Here is a 15,173-nt window from a genome sequence, read left to right on the forward strand (position 1 = left end):
CCCATCCCCCATTTTACTTTCTGCTCACCCCCTCCCATCGAGTAGAGTTCCTGAAAAAAAGACTTCAGGAAAAGCATACCTTATATGGTATGCCACAGCTATTTGTATACCCCCTAGTGAGGGTGGGAACTTATGTTAATTACAAAGGTGATATAAGGTTGAACGGTTTGAAACAAAGCTCAGAAGAGCACGCAGAACATTTGAAGTATTAACAAACTGACATGGCTCCGTTTGATTTACTTTGGTATAATTTAGTATACAAATTCTGTATACGGATTTGGCCGGGAGTAAGATAGTTACAAGGTATCTGATAAAATCCATATCAATGGTAATATGTATGGTGATATTATTCCTCCTTGTATACTGGTATTATTGGTGATATTGGTCTCAGTATACAGGATTTGGTCAGTAACAGTATGATGGTAATATGTATGGTGATAATATTCCTCCTTGTATGCTGGTATTATTGGTAATATTGGTCAGTATACAGGATTTGATCAATAACAATATGATGGTATTATGTATGGTGATAATATTTTTCTTGTGTACTGGTAATTTTAGTGGGTTATAAACATTATACATATATTCAGTAAAAGAAAGGGTGTAATAATATATACTGTCAAGGATGGGTGCGGAAGAGGCCTTAAAATGTGCGTGACTGCTCCTGTATACTGCTGAGTGTCGATACAAGAAATATACACCAGACAAAAAAGTTGGTATAAAACTCTTTCTCAGCAAGAAATCCAGGAACTGTTCCCAAGAGTTCTCAGAGAATTCTGTTTATTACACGGAAGTACATTGGTTTTTACATTTGACAAAAAGGGGAGGTTAGTTATCACGTCAAAATCATCATGTTATATTTTGATTGGTCATTTGAGTTTTGTGTCTGTATACATTAGTATATTATCATTCATTTCTCTCTTGGCCATATTTTGTCTCTAAAATTCCAACTCCTCTTCTTAACTTGGTTCTCTTGGCTTGATTCCAAGGTCGCCATCGTAGTCACGAGCAGATAGCAAGCTGGATATATAGGTTAAGGGTAACAAATATCTTTTTGCAGTATTAGCAATGGTATATAAGTATTAATATATATTGATCGTCAGTCAGAATCATTTTAATTAACTTGCCAATACCACTATGATTTTGGATTAATGATTAACAAAATTCGTTTTTTTTTTTTGCTTAAAAATAATTTTTTTTTATTTAGATAAAACCTGTTAAATAACACAATGTGTGAATTACAAGCTTTTTTACCATGAAATTCCTTTAACTTAGTATGCAAAAAGGTGTTTTTTTTCCGGATCTTTTGAATCATAAAACCATAAAACAGCTAAATAATGGATGTTTGTGGTACAAAAGATGGTTTAAAAAAACAAAGTGTGAACAAGCCTTACAGTGAAAGGTCACACAGATATACTGTAGGACAAGAATAGAATGAATTCATTTAACCTCCCTCTCCTGGCCTATTTACCTCTGTACAGTTCATAGGGCGCAATATCACGAAACTTACGTTGGGGTAAGGTGCACATGTATTTCAACTCTGCATTGTTTTTTTTTTCTTTTTCACCTTATTTTTTTATAGTATTTATTCTTGTTTTTCTATGTGCACTGTGGTCAGACTGGAAAGAACTACCCAACTTGCTCTGTAGTATACCGCAGCTGATAAGTACTGGAAGGATTAAGGTTTTTAAATAGAAATAATTTACAAATCTGTTTAACTTTCTGGCACCATATTCTCTGATCTGTCGGGTTTTCCTCAGCTCAAATCCAACACATTTTCTGTGGAAACCTTAGTAAATATGTTGGGTTTTTGTAAAAATTTCAGGAACATGCCCCTTTACGGTGACCACGCACCCTTTTCACAACAGCCGTGCCCCTTTTCGGGTTTTCTTAGTAAAATGGAGAGTTAGTCTGTTTTTTTTTTCAATTTCGGCGCAAATTCTGCTGCATATTCTGGTGCAATGCGACAGAATCTGGCGCACAATCCGACAAAACATGTCGGGTTTGCAATAGTAAATGAGGGCCATTGCTAGCATTATTCTTGTATTAGGAAGTTGAACACTGATCATTCAGCTTCCTGTTCTCTTCCTGCACTGATTTTCTTTTCTTGTCATTTTGTCTGTTATTGTTTAACTGAACCAACCATTAAAATTATGGACTGAATATTTATTTTTCAGTTGGCAAATGTACAGTCACTAGGGGATAATATTATTTTTCTTTAACTGTAATAAGAATAAATATTTCCCTTCCCTTCTCCATACAAGACTGTAAATCTGAATAAATAGCGAGCAGTCAGGTCAACTTGTCACAAGATCCAACACCAAGTAACATCTATTCCTATCTTTCTATTTTCCATTGAGTTATTTTTGCATTATGATTTGCATTGTTCTTACAGATAAAACGATCACTGCCTTTACTGTTACAACCTGTATCACCTTCCATCAGTGCAGATCACTAATACCCCTTAAAGAATGGCATCTGACATAGATGTAGAATTTCTCTATATTATATATTACAGTCTTTTTACTACAACAGAGATTGCCTTTATAGTGGGACTAATAACAAACGTGTACATCATCGCTGTCTATGTTATGGACTGGAGGAAAGGAAGAACCATGTCCACATCTGACCAAGTCATCATCTCCATCATGATCTCCAGGATGATTCTACAATGTGTGATCCAGATGAATCAGTTTTGGGAAACTTTTTGTACCATATGTTTTGCTATATTGATTATCAGAATCATATACTTCTCCACTATGTATTCCTCCTTCTGGTTGTCCACCCTTCTGGGTGTCGTCTTCTATCTGAAGATCGCCAACATTCACAGTGTCTTCATTTCATGGCTGAGGAAGATTCTTTCAAAGAGGATCCTGTATTTTATTATGGCTTCTCTTCTGGTCTCCATTGGCCAAACCTCAGCCATCTATTTAGTTGCTTTTACTGGGGCGAAGACATATTATGTTTATCAAAATTCAACAAATTACAGCTACAAGCATCTGCCAGTTGAGACAATGTCTATTGTGTTCTTTGTTAACATCTTTGGGCCGTTTCTTGTCTTTTTCTTGTCCTCGTTGTTTCTTATCACCTCTCTGTACCTTCACATCAGACACATGAGATGTAACAGGAATGTGACTAGCTCTCTGGATCCCTATTATAGGATCATTAAGTACATTGCTGGTTCCCTTATAAGCTCTATAGTATGTGTCATCATCAATGTATTGGCAGAGAAGTACTATTACATATTCGGTTTTGTATCCTATTCTTTCCCTTGGACTGTTTCTGGAACATTCCATTCAATGTTACTGATCTATGTAACACCCAAGCTGAAGAATCCATTGTCCAGGATCCTCAAGTCCTTATCCAACTGCTGGATGAAGAGAGAAGAACCTGGAGACTTAGTGATGACTGTCACTACTTGATATGTGGACGTTGTATTTTCTTCTTTTGTTGTTTTGTAACACATTTACATTCATATCATTGTCTGAATAGTGCAATGTGCTTGTAGACAAAGCTTTTCTAGTTAATATGCTTATTAGCCAAAAAATTAATTGATAGGTGACAACCACCCAGATGTGTGTTTTAGAGGAATTGTCACTTCCCCTAGATTCTCCCAAAGTGGAAGTTCCTGGGTCCAATGTAAATCTGTACCAGGGCCTGTACTTACCAGGTGACCTTCATAATACTGGTGTTTCTTATGTGGCACCATGGTCTAGGAATGACTGCTGCCCCTGCACTCTCTATAGCTATAACTCTCCAAGTGCATATTGTGTGAAAATTGTTATTTTGCTTTTTTAGATTCTACAAATAGGTTTGTAGTAACTATATTATTTTATTATATAATATTATCTAATTATACAACATTTATGAATTTATTTAAGTTTATCTGTCTGGATTATTTCCTTACCTATGACTTAACCCCTTAAGAACGCAGGGTTTTTCCGTTTTTGCATTTTCATTTTTTCCTCATCACCTTCTAAAAATAATAACACTTTCAATTTTGCACATAAAATTCAATAATGGCTTATTTTTTTTCACCACCAATTCTACTTTGCAGTGACATTAGTCATTTTACCCAAAAATCCACGGCGAAACAGAAAAAAAAAAATCCATTGTGCGACAAAATTGAAGAAAAAATGTAATTTTGTAACTTTTGGGGGCTTCCTTTTCTACGCGGTGCATTTTCCGGTAAAAATGCACTTCCGGTAAAAATTTCTGATAAAAAAGGTCCATACGATTAAAATGATCCCCTACTTATATAGGTTGAATATTGTCGTACTTCGGAAAAAAATCATAACTACATGCAGGAAAATTTGTATGTTAAAAATTCTCATCTTCTAACCCCTATAACTTTTTTATTTTTCTGCGTACGGATGATGAGGACAAATTTTTGCGACGTGATCTGAAGTTTTTATCGGTACCAATTTCGTATTGATCAGACTTTTTGATCGCTTTTTATTCATTTTTTCATGATATAAAAAATTACCAAAAATACACTATTTTGTACTTTGGAATTTTTTTGCGTGTACGCCATTGACCGTGCAGTTTAATTAACAATATATTTTTATAGTTTGGACATTTCCACAGGCGGCGATACCACATATGTTTATTTTTTTTTATGGGAAAAGGGGGTTGATTCAAACTTTTATTAGGGAAGGGGTTAAATGACCTTTGTTAACTTTTTTTTCACTTTTTTTTGCAGTGTTATAGCTCCCATAGTTTTTTTTCTAATCAACTGTCGCCAGAAATTTTATCAGATTTGTAAATTACTTCTATTTAAAAATCTTAATCCTTCCAGTACTTATCAGCTGCTGTAAGCTACAGAGAAGTTGAGTTGTTCTTTTCTGTCAGACCACAGTGCTCTCCGCTGGCACCTCTTTCCATGTCAGGAACTGTCCATAGTAGGAGCAAATCCCCATAGCAAACCTCCCCTTCTCTGGAAAGTTCCTGACATGGACAGAGGTGGCAGCAGAGAGCACTGTGGTCAGACAGAAAAGAACTATACATTTTCCTCTATAGTATACAGAAGCTGATAAGTACTGGAAGGGTTAAAATTTTTTAATAGAATTAATTTACAAATCTGTTTAACTTTTTGGCACCAGTTGATTTAAAGGGGTTCTCCCTTGTTTATACTGTTTTTTGTTATTATGTTTGTGTGTTATGTGTGTATAAGTATGTGTTTTTTTTATGTGTGTTGTGATTATGCATATATGTATTTTCTTACCTTTTGTGAAAATCCAGAAGCTAGCCCCTTTTTCTTCCAGTGGCTTGCAGTGCACCTCGGCCTCCGCCATGTTTTGTTCGGTAAGTGGGATGTCGGGGGTGTGTGTTCTTGCTTCTGTCCTTCCTATCTTCTGACGTCCAAGGCAAATCTATTCTTCCTGTTTCTTCTGTGACTCAGCGACGAATCTGTGACCTCTTCCGGCACATGCGCAGGTAGTTTTTTTTTTACCAATAAAGTTTTTTTTTGTCTAATTGACAAACTGTCTGCGCATGCGCGAGTATGCAAGTGCTACGCTAACAGCGTAGCGTACATTAGGTCTACGCTAATAGCGTAGCTTCGCGCAAGCGCAGACAGTTTGTCAATTAGACAATAAAGTTTTTTTTGTCTAATTGACAAACTGTCTGCGCTTGCGCGAAGCTACGCTATTAGCGTAGACCTAACATACGCTACGCTGTTAGCGTAGCACTTGCGTACTCGCGCATGCGCAGACAGTTTGTCAATTAGACAAAAAAAAGAGGTCGCAGATTCGTCGCTGAGCCATGGAAGAAACAGGAAGAAAAGATTTGCCTCGGACGTCAGAAGATAGGAAGGACAGAAGCAAGAACACACACCCCCGACATCCCACTTACCGAACACAACATGGCGGAGGCCGAGGTGCACTGCAAGCCACTGGAAGAAAAAGGGGCCAGCTTCCGGATCTTCACAAAAGGTAATACATATATACATAATCACAACACACATAAAAAAACACACACTTATACACACATAACACACAAACATAATAACAAAAAACTGTATAAACAAGGGAGAACCCCTTTAAGTGTACTTAAAAAAAAAAAAAAAAAAATTTCATTATTCAGCCATAATCAAGTCTGTCCAGGTTTATGACATATCAAAAGTTATTTTTATAATAACAGGTAGCAGTTAAGTTACTACAATTTGCTTTCTTTTTATTGTTTGTTTATTTTTATAATGGAGATTTAATATATAAATATTTTTAAATTTTGAGGTTATCTCACTGGAATCTCACACTTACTCCATTAACCCTGTCTATTTTCTTCAAATATTACTATATTCATATATATATATATATATATATATATATATATATATATATATATATATATATACATATATATATATATATATATATATCCCTTATATATATATATTTTTTTAAACTTTAAGTTTTATGATTTAACAAGCAATACATAAAATAACTTTTCTGACTGCTAGACCTTTTTTTTTTTAGTATTGTTCTGGCTGACTTATCTTCCTTCTTTTACTACTGAAAATTCATGACATGCACGTTATTTTTTTGACTGGAGGACACAATAAAATGTTTTATTGAATTCGGAATCTATACACTTCTTTTGTATTGTTAAATAAGTTGCAGTATCCTCAAAGGTGCAACATGACACTAAGCTCAAAGTGCTGATCATATTCCACATTTTACTGAATATATGTCAAGATGAATAAATTAATTTAAAAAAGTATTTAAAGAAAAGTTATTTAGAATAAAAACAAGAACATTGTTTACCTCACATAACTAGTTTGCAATTTTATATTAAATAATGTCTTCTCAATCAATCCATGTGCTTATTTGTAAGATCCTTAATACCACTGAGCCAAAGGGTGAAATTACACTCCTGGGACCTGAGGGTAGTGGGACACATAGTAAACCAAGTACCAGGAGGATTTAAATGTCACTTTTTATTTATTTTTTAGCTTATTTGATACAATGGGCCCTGATATACTTAGATTGTTACGTTTTTTTTTAGCGAGAATGTTGTTTCAGACTTTCCGGCTTTCACTCTGTTGGCACACAATATAGGAAAAATATAGTTCTAGAAATACAAATAATGACCAAAGAACAAAAATGAAAATAATATATATAAAATCTATGCATGCTTTTGCATTTTACACATAATACATTAAAGAAAGGGCAATGCATTTTATAACATTATAATATCTGTTAAGGTAATTCATTATATATATACATATGTAAAAAAAACAAAAACAAAAGAAAAGAAAAAAAGTGCAGTGTTAAAGGGGTACTCGGCTGCCCCAGCATTCGAAATATTTTGTTCTGAACGCTGGTTGTGGGAGGTGGGGGTCGTGATGTCAAGGCCATGCCTCTTGTACTGTCACGCCCCCTCAATGCAAGTCCCATAGACTTCTATTGAGGGGGGGGGGTGAGGTGATGTCATGAGTGGTGTGGCCATGGCATCATGACTCCCGCACATAGCGTTCTGTATGAATGCCAGGTGCTGCACAGAGATTTTTGGGCTCCCAGCGGCAGGACCCCCGCGATCAGACATCCTATCCCCTATCCTTTTGGTAGGGAATAAGATGTCTTGGGCCAGAGTACCCCTTTAAAGGAATGAAGCAGAATCATTACCAGTAACATAACACTTCTTAGTAGAGTCCCTGTACCATCTTTTGTCATATTATGTATTATATAGTTAGCAAATTCAATGTTTTCAGCTTAGCAGAACAGTGTAAAATAACAAAAAGAGATCAGTAGCAAAGTAACAATGAGATGAGCAACTTTATGCTATGTAACAATCAAAAACAAATAACACATAGAGAAAAGACATAAAAGGAAAATGTTGGATATCTTCAGGTGAAAGATAATAATTTAATAACAGTTTATTAATACAGTTGTAATAAAGAATTATGGTTTTGTTAAAGAAAAAGAGATAAAGAAACAAACAAACAAAAAGGTTGTATACAAAAGATAAGAAACAAAAGAAATAAAGAAACAAACAAAAAGGTTGTATACATAAGATAAGAAACAAAAGAAATAAAGAAACAAACAAAAAGGTTGTATACATAAGATAAGAAACAAAAGAAATAAAGAAACAAACAAAAAGGTTGTATACATAAGATAAGCTTTGGAGAAAATGTGTCAGAGAGATTCATTGCTATAATAGAAGCATTTATCAGGATTCTGAGGATACAGAATATCAGAGCTGACATTCAAATCCTGTGGCTATCAATAGACCGAGACCGACTGTGGTAATGTAATGTAACCAGAAAACATGACAGGTCTAAAGATACCAATGGAGCAAACAAATCACCATCACTGCATGTACCCAGACCAGATAAAAATATAGAATGCAAAACAGCAAAGAGAATCACAGCTCACACACAGGCAAATATATGGAACTGACATAATGGTTTGAGTCTAAGTTCATTTATCTATCTATTTATCTATCTCATATCTATCTATCTATCTATCTATCTATCTCATATCTATCTATCTATCTGTTTATTACAACCAAAGGATAAATTGGCCAGCACTATTAATCCAAACTATTGTGAAAACCTGGCTTGCAGGTGCAGGCTGCTGGACTAAATATACAACAACAGGAGAATACAGCAGCACACTGCTAGCACAAAGATATAGATGAAACATGAGTATATAGATAAAACATGAGTACATAGATATAACATGAAAGCTATACAGCTGTAATACAATAAATTAAGATATGAAACTATGAAATTATGAGGTACTTATTTGGCGCCAAATTTGCAAGCTAAGTACCTCAACATTTCATAGTTTCATATCTTCATTTATTGCACTACAGCTATATAGCTTTTCATGTTCTATCTATATATTCATGTTTTATCTATATACTCATGTTTCATCTATATCTTTGTGCTAGCAGTGTGCTGCTGTATTCTCCTGTATCTATCTGTTTATCTATCTCATATCTATCTATTTATCTATCTATCTCATATCTATCTATCTATTTATCTATCTCACATCTATTTATCTCATATCTATTTATCTATCTATATCATATCTATCTCATATCTATCTATCTATCTATCTATCTCATATCTATCTATCTATCTCATATCTATCTATCTATCTATCAATCTATCGATCTATCTCATATCTATCTATCTATCTATCTCACATCTATCATATCTATCTATCTCATATCTATCTATCTCATATCTATCTATCTATCTATCTATCTATCTATCTATCAATCATCTCATACCTACCTACCTATCTATCTATCTAATATCTATCTATCTATCTATCTATCTATCTATCTATCTATCTATCTATCAATCTATCTATCTATATATCTATTTATGTCATATCTAGGGATGAAAAAATGAAATCTGACTACATGGTCTCCTCATGCTGCCAACACCTCCAGGCTGTGTCATTCAGCCACTATATGGTCTCTTCATACTGATGCCACCTCCAAGCTTTGTCATTGTGCCGCTTTGCAACGCCTCTGATCTGCATGTCATACTGAATAACAGTATTATTTCACTAACCCAGCACACACCCTATGCGTGTTACAGCAAGGCAAAGTGTCCCCATTGAGGCTCTCTGTAGGCCAGAAATAGCCGTTTTTAAAACAGATTTGCCACTAATAAATTCGGACCGAACCAAGTTTTTTCGGAAAATTCGGCGAATCGGCCAAATCGAATTTTTCAAAAATGTGTTCATCTCTAGTCATATCTATCTATCTAAAACAAAGGAAAGCAGCACACCAGAAAAACAATGAGGCGGTGATGGGGTGTAAACAGTTGCTTTAGATCCTGGTCACAGATCCATCCAAGTAGAAAACAAATGTCACGATTCGGCTGGCTGGAGGTGGATCCTCTGTGCCAGAGAGGGATTGGCGTGGACCGTGTCGGTGGACCGGTTCTAAGTTGCTACTGGTATTCACCAGAGCCCGCCACAAAGCGGGATGGTCTTGCAGTGGCGGTAGCAACAGGTCGTATCCACCGGCAACGGCTCAACCTCTCTGACTGCTGAGATAAGCGCGGTACAAGGGAGTAGACAAGAGCAAGGTCGGACGTAGCAGAAGGTCAGGGCAGGCAGCAAGGATCGTAGTCAGGGGCAACGGCAGGAGGTCTGGAACACAGGCTAGGAACACACAAGGAAACGCTTTCACTGGCACAATGGCAACAAGATCCGGCGAGGGAGTGCAGGGGAAGTGAGGTATAAGTAGGGAAGTGCACAGGTGAAGGTACTGATTAAAACCTCATGCGCCAATCAGTGGCGCACCGGCCCTTTAAATCGCAAAGACCCGGCGCGCGCGCGCCCTAAGGAGCGGGGGCCGCACGCGCCGGGACAGCACAGACGGGGAACGGGTCTGGTAAGGGTATCGGGATGCGCATCGCGAGCGGGCGCGTCCCGCATCGCGAATCGCATCCCGGCTGGGAACATTATCGCAGCGCACCTGGTCGGCAGGTCTGACCGGGGCGCTGTGAATAAGAGAACGCCGTGAGCCCTTCGGGGAGGAGCGGGGACCCGGAGCGCTCGGCGTAACAGTACCCCCCCCCCCCTTGGGTCTCCCCCTCTTTTTGGAACCTGAGAACCTGAGGATAAGACTCTTGTCCAGCATGTTGTCCTCAGGTTCCCATGATCTCTCCTCTGGGCCGCAATTCTCCCAGTCAACCAAAAATAATTTTTTACCTCTGAACGTCTTGGATGCCAGAATTTCCTTCACCGTAAAAACGTCAGAGGACCCGGAAACTGGAGTGGGAGAAACAACTTTGGAAGAGAAGCGGTTAAGGATGAGTGGTTTAAGGAGAGAGACATGGAAAGCATTGGGAATACGGAGAGAAGGAAGAAGAAGGAGTTTGTAAGAGACAGGGTTGATCTGGCACTTGATTTTGAAAGGACCAAGATAACGTGGTCCCAGTTTACAACTGGGGACACGAAAGCGGACATACTTGGCGGAGAGCCATACTTTGTCTCCGGGGGAAAAAATGGGGGGAATTCTTCTTTTCTTATCGGCATGTTTTTTCATCCGGGATGAAGCCTGTAAAAGAGAATTTTGAGTCTCTTTCCATATGGTGGAGAGGTCCCGAATCACTTCATCAACAGCGGGCAAACCAGAGGGCATGGGAGTGGGGAGGGGGGGCAAGAGGGTGACGGCCGTACATCCAAGAATGGGGATTTAGTGGAGGATTCGGAGACTCTAAAATTGTACGTGAATTCGGCCCATGGTAGAAGATCTGTCCAGTCATCCTGGCGGGAGGAAACAAAATGTTGCAAATAGTCACCCAGAACCTGATTAATTATTTCTACTTGCCCATTGGATTGGGGATGATAAGACGATGAGAAGTTTAATTTGATTTTGAGCTGATTACAGAGGGCCCTCCAGAATTTAGACACAAATTGAAGGCCTCTATCCGAGACGATATGCATGGGCAACCCTTGAAGGCTAAAAATGTGTTTAAAGAATTGCTTCGCCAACTGAGGCGCCGAAGGAAGACCTGGAAGAGGGATAAAATGTGCCATCTTGGAGAATCGATCAACGACCACCCAAACAACTGTGTTGCCATGGGATAAAGGTAAGTCAGTAATAAAGTCCATACCAATCTGAGACCATGGTTGTTCAGGAACAGGCAGAGGATGGAGGAGACCAGCAGGCTTCTGGCGAGGGGTCTTGTCCCGGGCACAGACTGTACAAGCCCGCACAAAATCAACAACATCAGTCTCCAGGGTAGGCCACCAATAAAATCGAGAGATGAGTTGGATGGATTTTTTGATACCAGCATGGCCTGCGAGGTGAGAGGAGTGTCCCCACTTGAGAATCCTGAGGCGCTGGCGTGGAGAGACGAAGGTCTTCCCTGGAGGAGTTTGTCTGATGGAAGCTGGAGAAGTGGAGATCAGACAGTCCGGAGGAATAATGTGTTGCGGGGAAGCTTCCACTTCAGAGGCATCTGATGAACGAGAGAGGGCATCAGCCCTAATGTTCTTGTCAGCAGGGCGAAAATGAATTTCAAAGTTAAAACGGGCAAAGAACAACAACCACCTAGCCTGGCGAGGGTTCAGCCGTTGGGCAGACTGAAGATAAGAGAGATTCTTGTGGTCAGTGTATATAATAACTGGATATTTGGATCCCTCCAGCAGGTGCCTCCATTCCTCAAGTGACAATTTTATGGCCAGTAGTTCTCGATCACCAATGGAGTAGTTTTTCTCCGCCGGAGAGAAGGTCCTAGAAAAAAACCCACAAGTAACAGCATGCCCGGAAGAATTTTTTTGTAAGAGAACTGCTCCAGCTCCCACCGAGGAGGCGTCTACCTCCAATGAGAAGGGTTTAGATGGGTCAGGTCTGGAGAGTACGGGAGCAGAAGAAAAGGCAGTCTTGAGATGTTGGAATGCGTCTTCCGCTTGAGGAGGCCAGGACTTGGGGTTGGTGTTTTTCTTGGTTAGGGCCACGATAGGAGCCGCCATAGTGGAAAAGTGTGGGATAAATTGTCTGTAATAATTGGCAAACCGCAAAAAACGTTGGATAGCACGGAGTCCGGAGGGGCGTGGCTAATCCAATACGGCAGATAGTTTATCAGGGTCCATTTGTAGTCCCTGGCCAGAGACTAAGTATCCTAGGAAGGGAAGAGACTGACATTCAAAGAGACATTTTTCCATTTTGGCATATAATTGATTGTCCCGAAGTCTCTGAAGAACCATGCGGACATGCTGGCGGTGTTCTTCTAGGTTAGTAGAAAAAATCAGAATATCGTCTAGGTAAACCACAACACAGGTATATAGAAGATCACGAAAAATTTCATTTACAAAGTCTTGGAAGACGGCAGGGGCGTTGCAAAGGCCAAAGGGCATAACCAGATATTCAAAGTGTCCATCTCTGGTGTTAAATGCAGTCTTCCACTTGTCCCCCTCCCTGATGAGAATGAGATTATAAGCACCTCTTAAGTCCAGCTTGGTAAAGATGTGGGCGCCCCGTAGGCGGTCAAAGAGTTCCGAGATAAGAGGTAGGGGATAGCGTTTTTTTACAGTGATTTTATTAAGTCTGCGGTAATCAATGCAAGGGCATAGGGAGCCGTCTTTTTTGGAAACGAAAAAAAATCCAGCTCCGGCAGGGGAGGAGGACTTGCGGATAAACCCCTTTTTTAAATTCTCTTGGATGTACTCTGACATGGCTTGAGTTTCTGGAGCAGACAGAGGATAGATTCTGCCCCGGGGTGGAGTAGTACCAGGGAGGAGGTCAATAGGACAGTCATAAGGCCTGTGAGAAGGCAAAGTCTCTGCTTGTTTTTTGCAAAAAACATCAGCATAATCCAGATAGGCCTTGGGGAGACCAGATAACGGGGGAACCACAGGGTCTTGACTGACAGTACAGGGAGCAGGCTTAAGACAGTCCTTGTGGCAAGAAGTTCCCCTAGTTCTTGATTTCCCCGGTGGTCCAATCAAGGGTTGGGGAATGGCGTTGAATCCACGGTAATCCAAGAAGAATTTCTGAAGTGCAGTTAGAGAGGACCAGAAATAAAAAATTTTCGTGATGGGGTCGGATGCACATTAAGAGGGGTTCCGTGCGGTAACGCACAGTACAGTCCAATCTTTCATTATTAACAGAGTCGATGTAGAGGGGTCTGGCGAGACTGGTCACCGGGATGTTGAACCTGTTGATGAAAGAGGCCAAAATAAAATTTCCTGCAGATCCGCAATCCAAGAAGGCCATAGCTGAGAAGGAGAAGGTAGAAGAAGAAATCCGAACAGGCACAGTAAGACGTGGAGAAGCAGAGTTCACATCAAGAGCTGTCTCACCTTTGTGCGGAGTCAGCGTGCGTCTTTCCTGGCGTGGAGGTCGGATAGGACAATCCTTCAAGAAATGTTCGGTACTGGCACAGTACAGGCAAAGGTTCTCCATGCGGCGTCGTGTCCTCTCTTGAGGTGTCAAGCGAGACCGGTCAACTTGCATAGCCTCCACGGCGGAAGGCACAGGAACGGATTGCAGTGGACCAGAGGAGACAGGAGCCGGGGAGAGAAACCGCCTTGTGCGAACAAAGTCCACATTCTGGCGGAGCTCCTGACGCCTTTCGGAAAAACGCATGTCAATGCAGGTGGCAAGATGAATAAGTTCATGCAGGTTAGCAGGGATTTCTCGTGCGGCCAGCACATCTTTAATGTTACTGGATAGGCCTTTTTTAAAGGTCGCGCAGAGGGCCTCGTTATTCCAGGACAACTCGGAGGCGAGAGTACGGAATTGGATGGCGTACTCGCCAACAGAAGAATTACCCTGGACCAGGTTCAGCAGGGCAGTCTCGGCAGAAGAAGCTCGGGCAGGTTCCTCAAAGACACTTCGAATCTCCGTGAAGAAAGAGTGTACAGAGGCAGTGACAGGATCATTGCGGTCCCAGAGCGGTGTGGCCCATGACAGGGCTTTCCCAGACAGAAGGCTGACTACGAAAGCCACCTTTGACCTTTCAGTTGGAAACTGGTCCGACATCATCTCCAAATGCAGGGAACATTGCGAAAGAAAACCACGGCAAAATTTAGAGTCCCCATCAAATTTATCCGGCAAAGATAATCGTAGGCCGGAAGCGGCCACTCGCTGCGGAGGAGGTTCAGGAGCTGGCGGAGGAGATGATTGTTGAAGCTGTGGTAGTAGCTGCTGTAGCATCACGGTCAGTTGACACAGCTGGTGGCCTTGTTGCGCTATCTGTTGCGACTGCTGGGCGACCACCGTGGTGAGGTCGGCGACAACTGTCACGATTCGGCTGGCTGGAGGTGGATCCTCTGTGACAGAGAGGGATTGGCGTGGACCGTGTCGGTGGACCGGTTCTAAGTTGCTACTGGTATTCACCAGAGCCCGCCGCAAAGTGGGATGGTCTTGCAGCGGCGGTAGCAACCAGGTCGTATCCACCGGCAACGGCTCAACCTCTTTGACTGCTCAGATAAGCGCGGTACAAGGGAGTAGACAAGAGCAAGGTCGGACGTAGCAGAAGGTCAGGGCAGGCAGCAAGGATCGTAGTCAGGAGCAACGGCAGGAGGTCTGGAACACAGGCTAGGAACACACAAGGAAACGCTTTCACTGGCACAATGGCAACAAGATCCGGTGAGGGAGAGCGGGGAAGTGAGTTATAAGTAGGGAAGTGCACAGGTGAAGGTACTGATTAAAACCTCATGCGCCAATCAGTGGCGCACCGGCCCTTTAAATCG

At 40.6% G+C, this 15,173-nt stretch overlaps 1 protein-coding gene across 1 annotated transcript; it reads left to right on the top strand.

Annotated features, from left to right (window-relative positions):
• Positions 1–2,471: 2,471 nt before the first annotated feature.
• On the top strand, positions 2,472–3,422 carry LOC130360912 (taste receptor type 2 member 9-like). Its single transcript, XM_056563465.1, has one exon. The coding sequence runs from the start codon at positions 2,472–2,474 to the stop codon at positions 3,420–3,422; it is 951 nt and encodes a 316-aa protein (XP_056419440.1).
• The last annotated feature ends 11,751 nt before the right edge of the window (positions 3,423–15,173 follow it).

The sequence above is a fragment of the Hyla sarda genome, chromosome 3 (genome assembly GCF_029499605.1).
Source record: "Hyla sarda isolate aHylSar1 chromosome 3, aHylSar1.hap1, whole genome shotgun sequence".
NCBI lineage: Eukaryota > Metazoa > Chordata > Amphibia > Anura > Hylidae > Hyla > Hyla sarda.

Coding starts and splice junctions, on each gene's coding strand:
- LOC130360912 (XM_056563465.1), top strand. CDS start 2,472: ATGGCATCTGACATAGATGTAGAATTTCTCTATATTATATATTACAGT.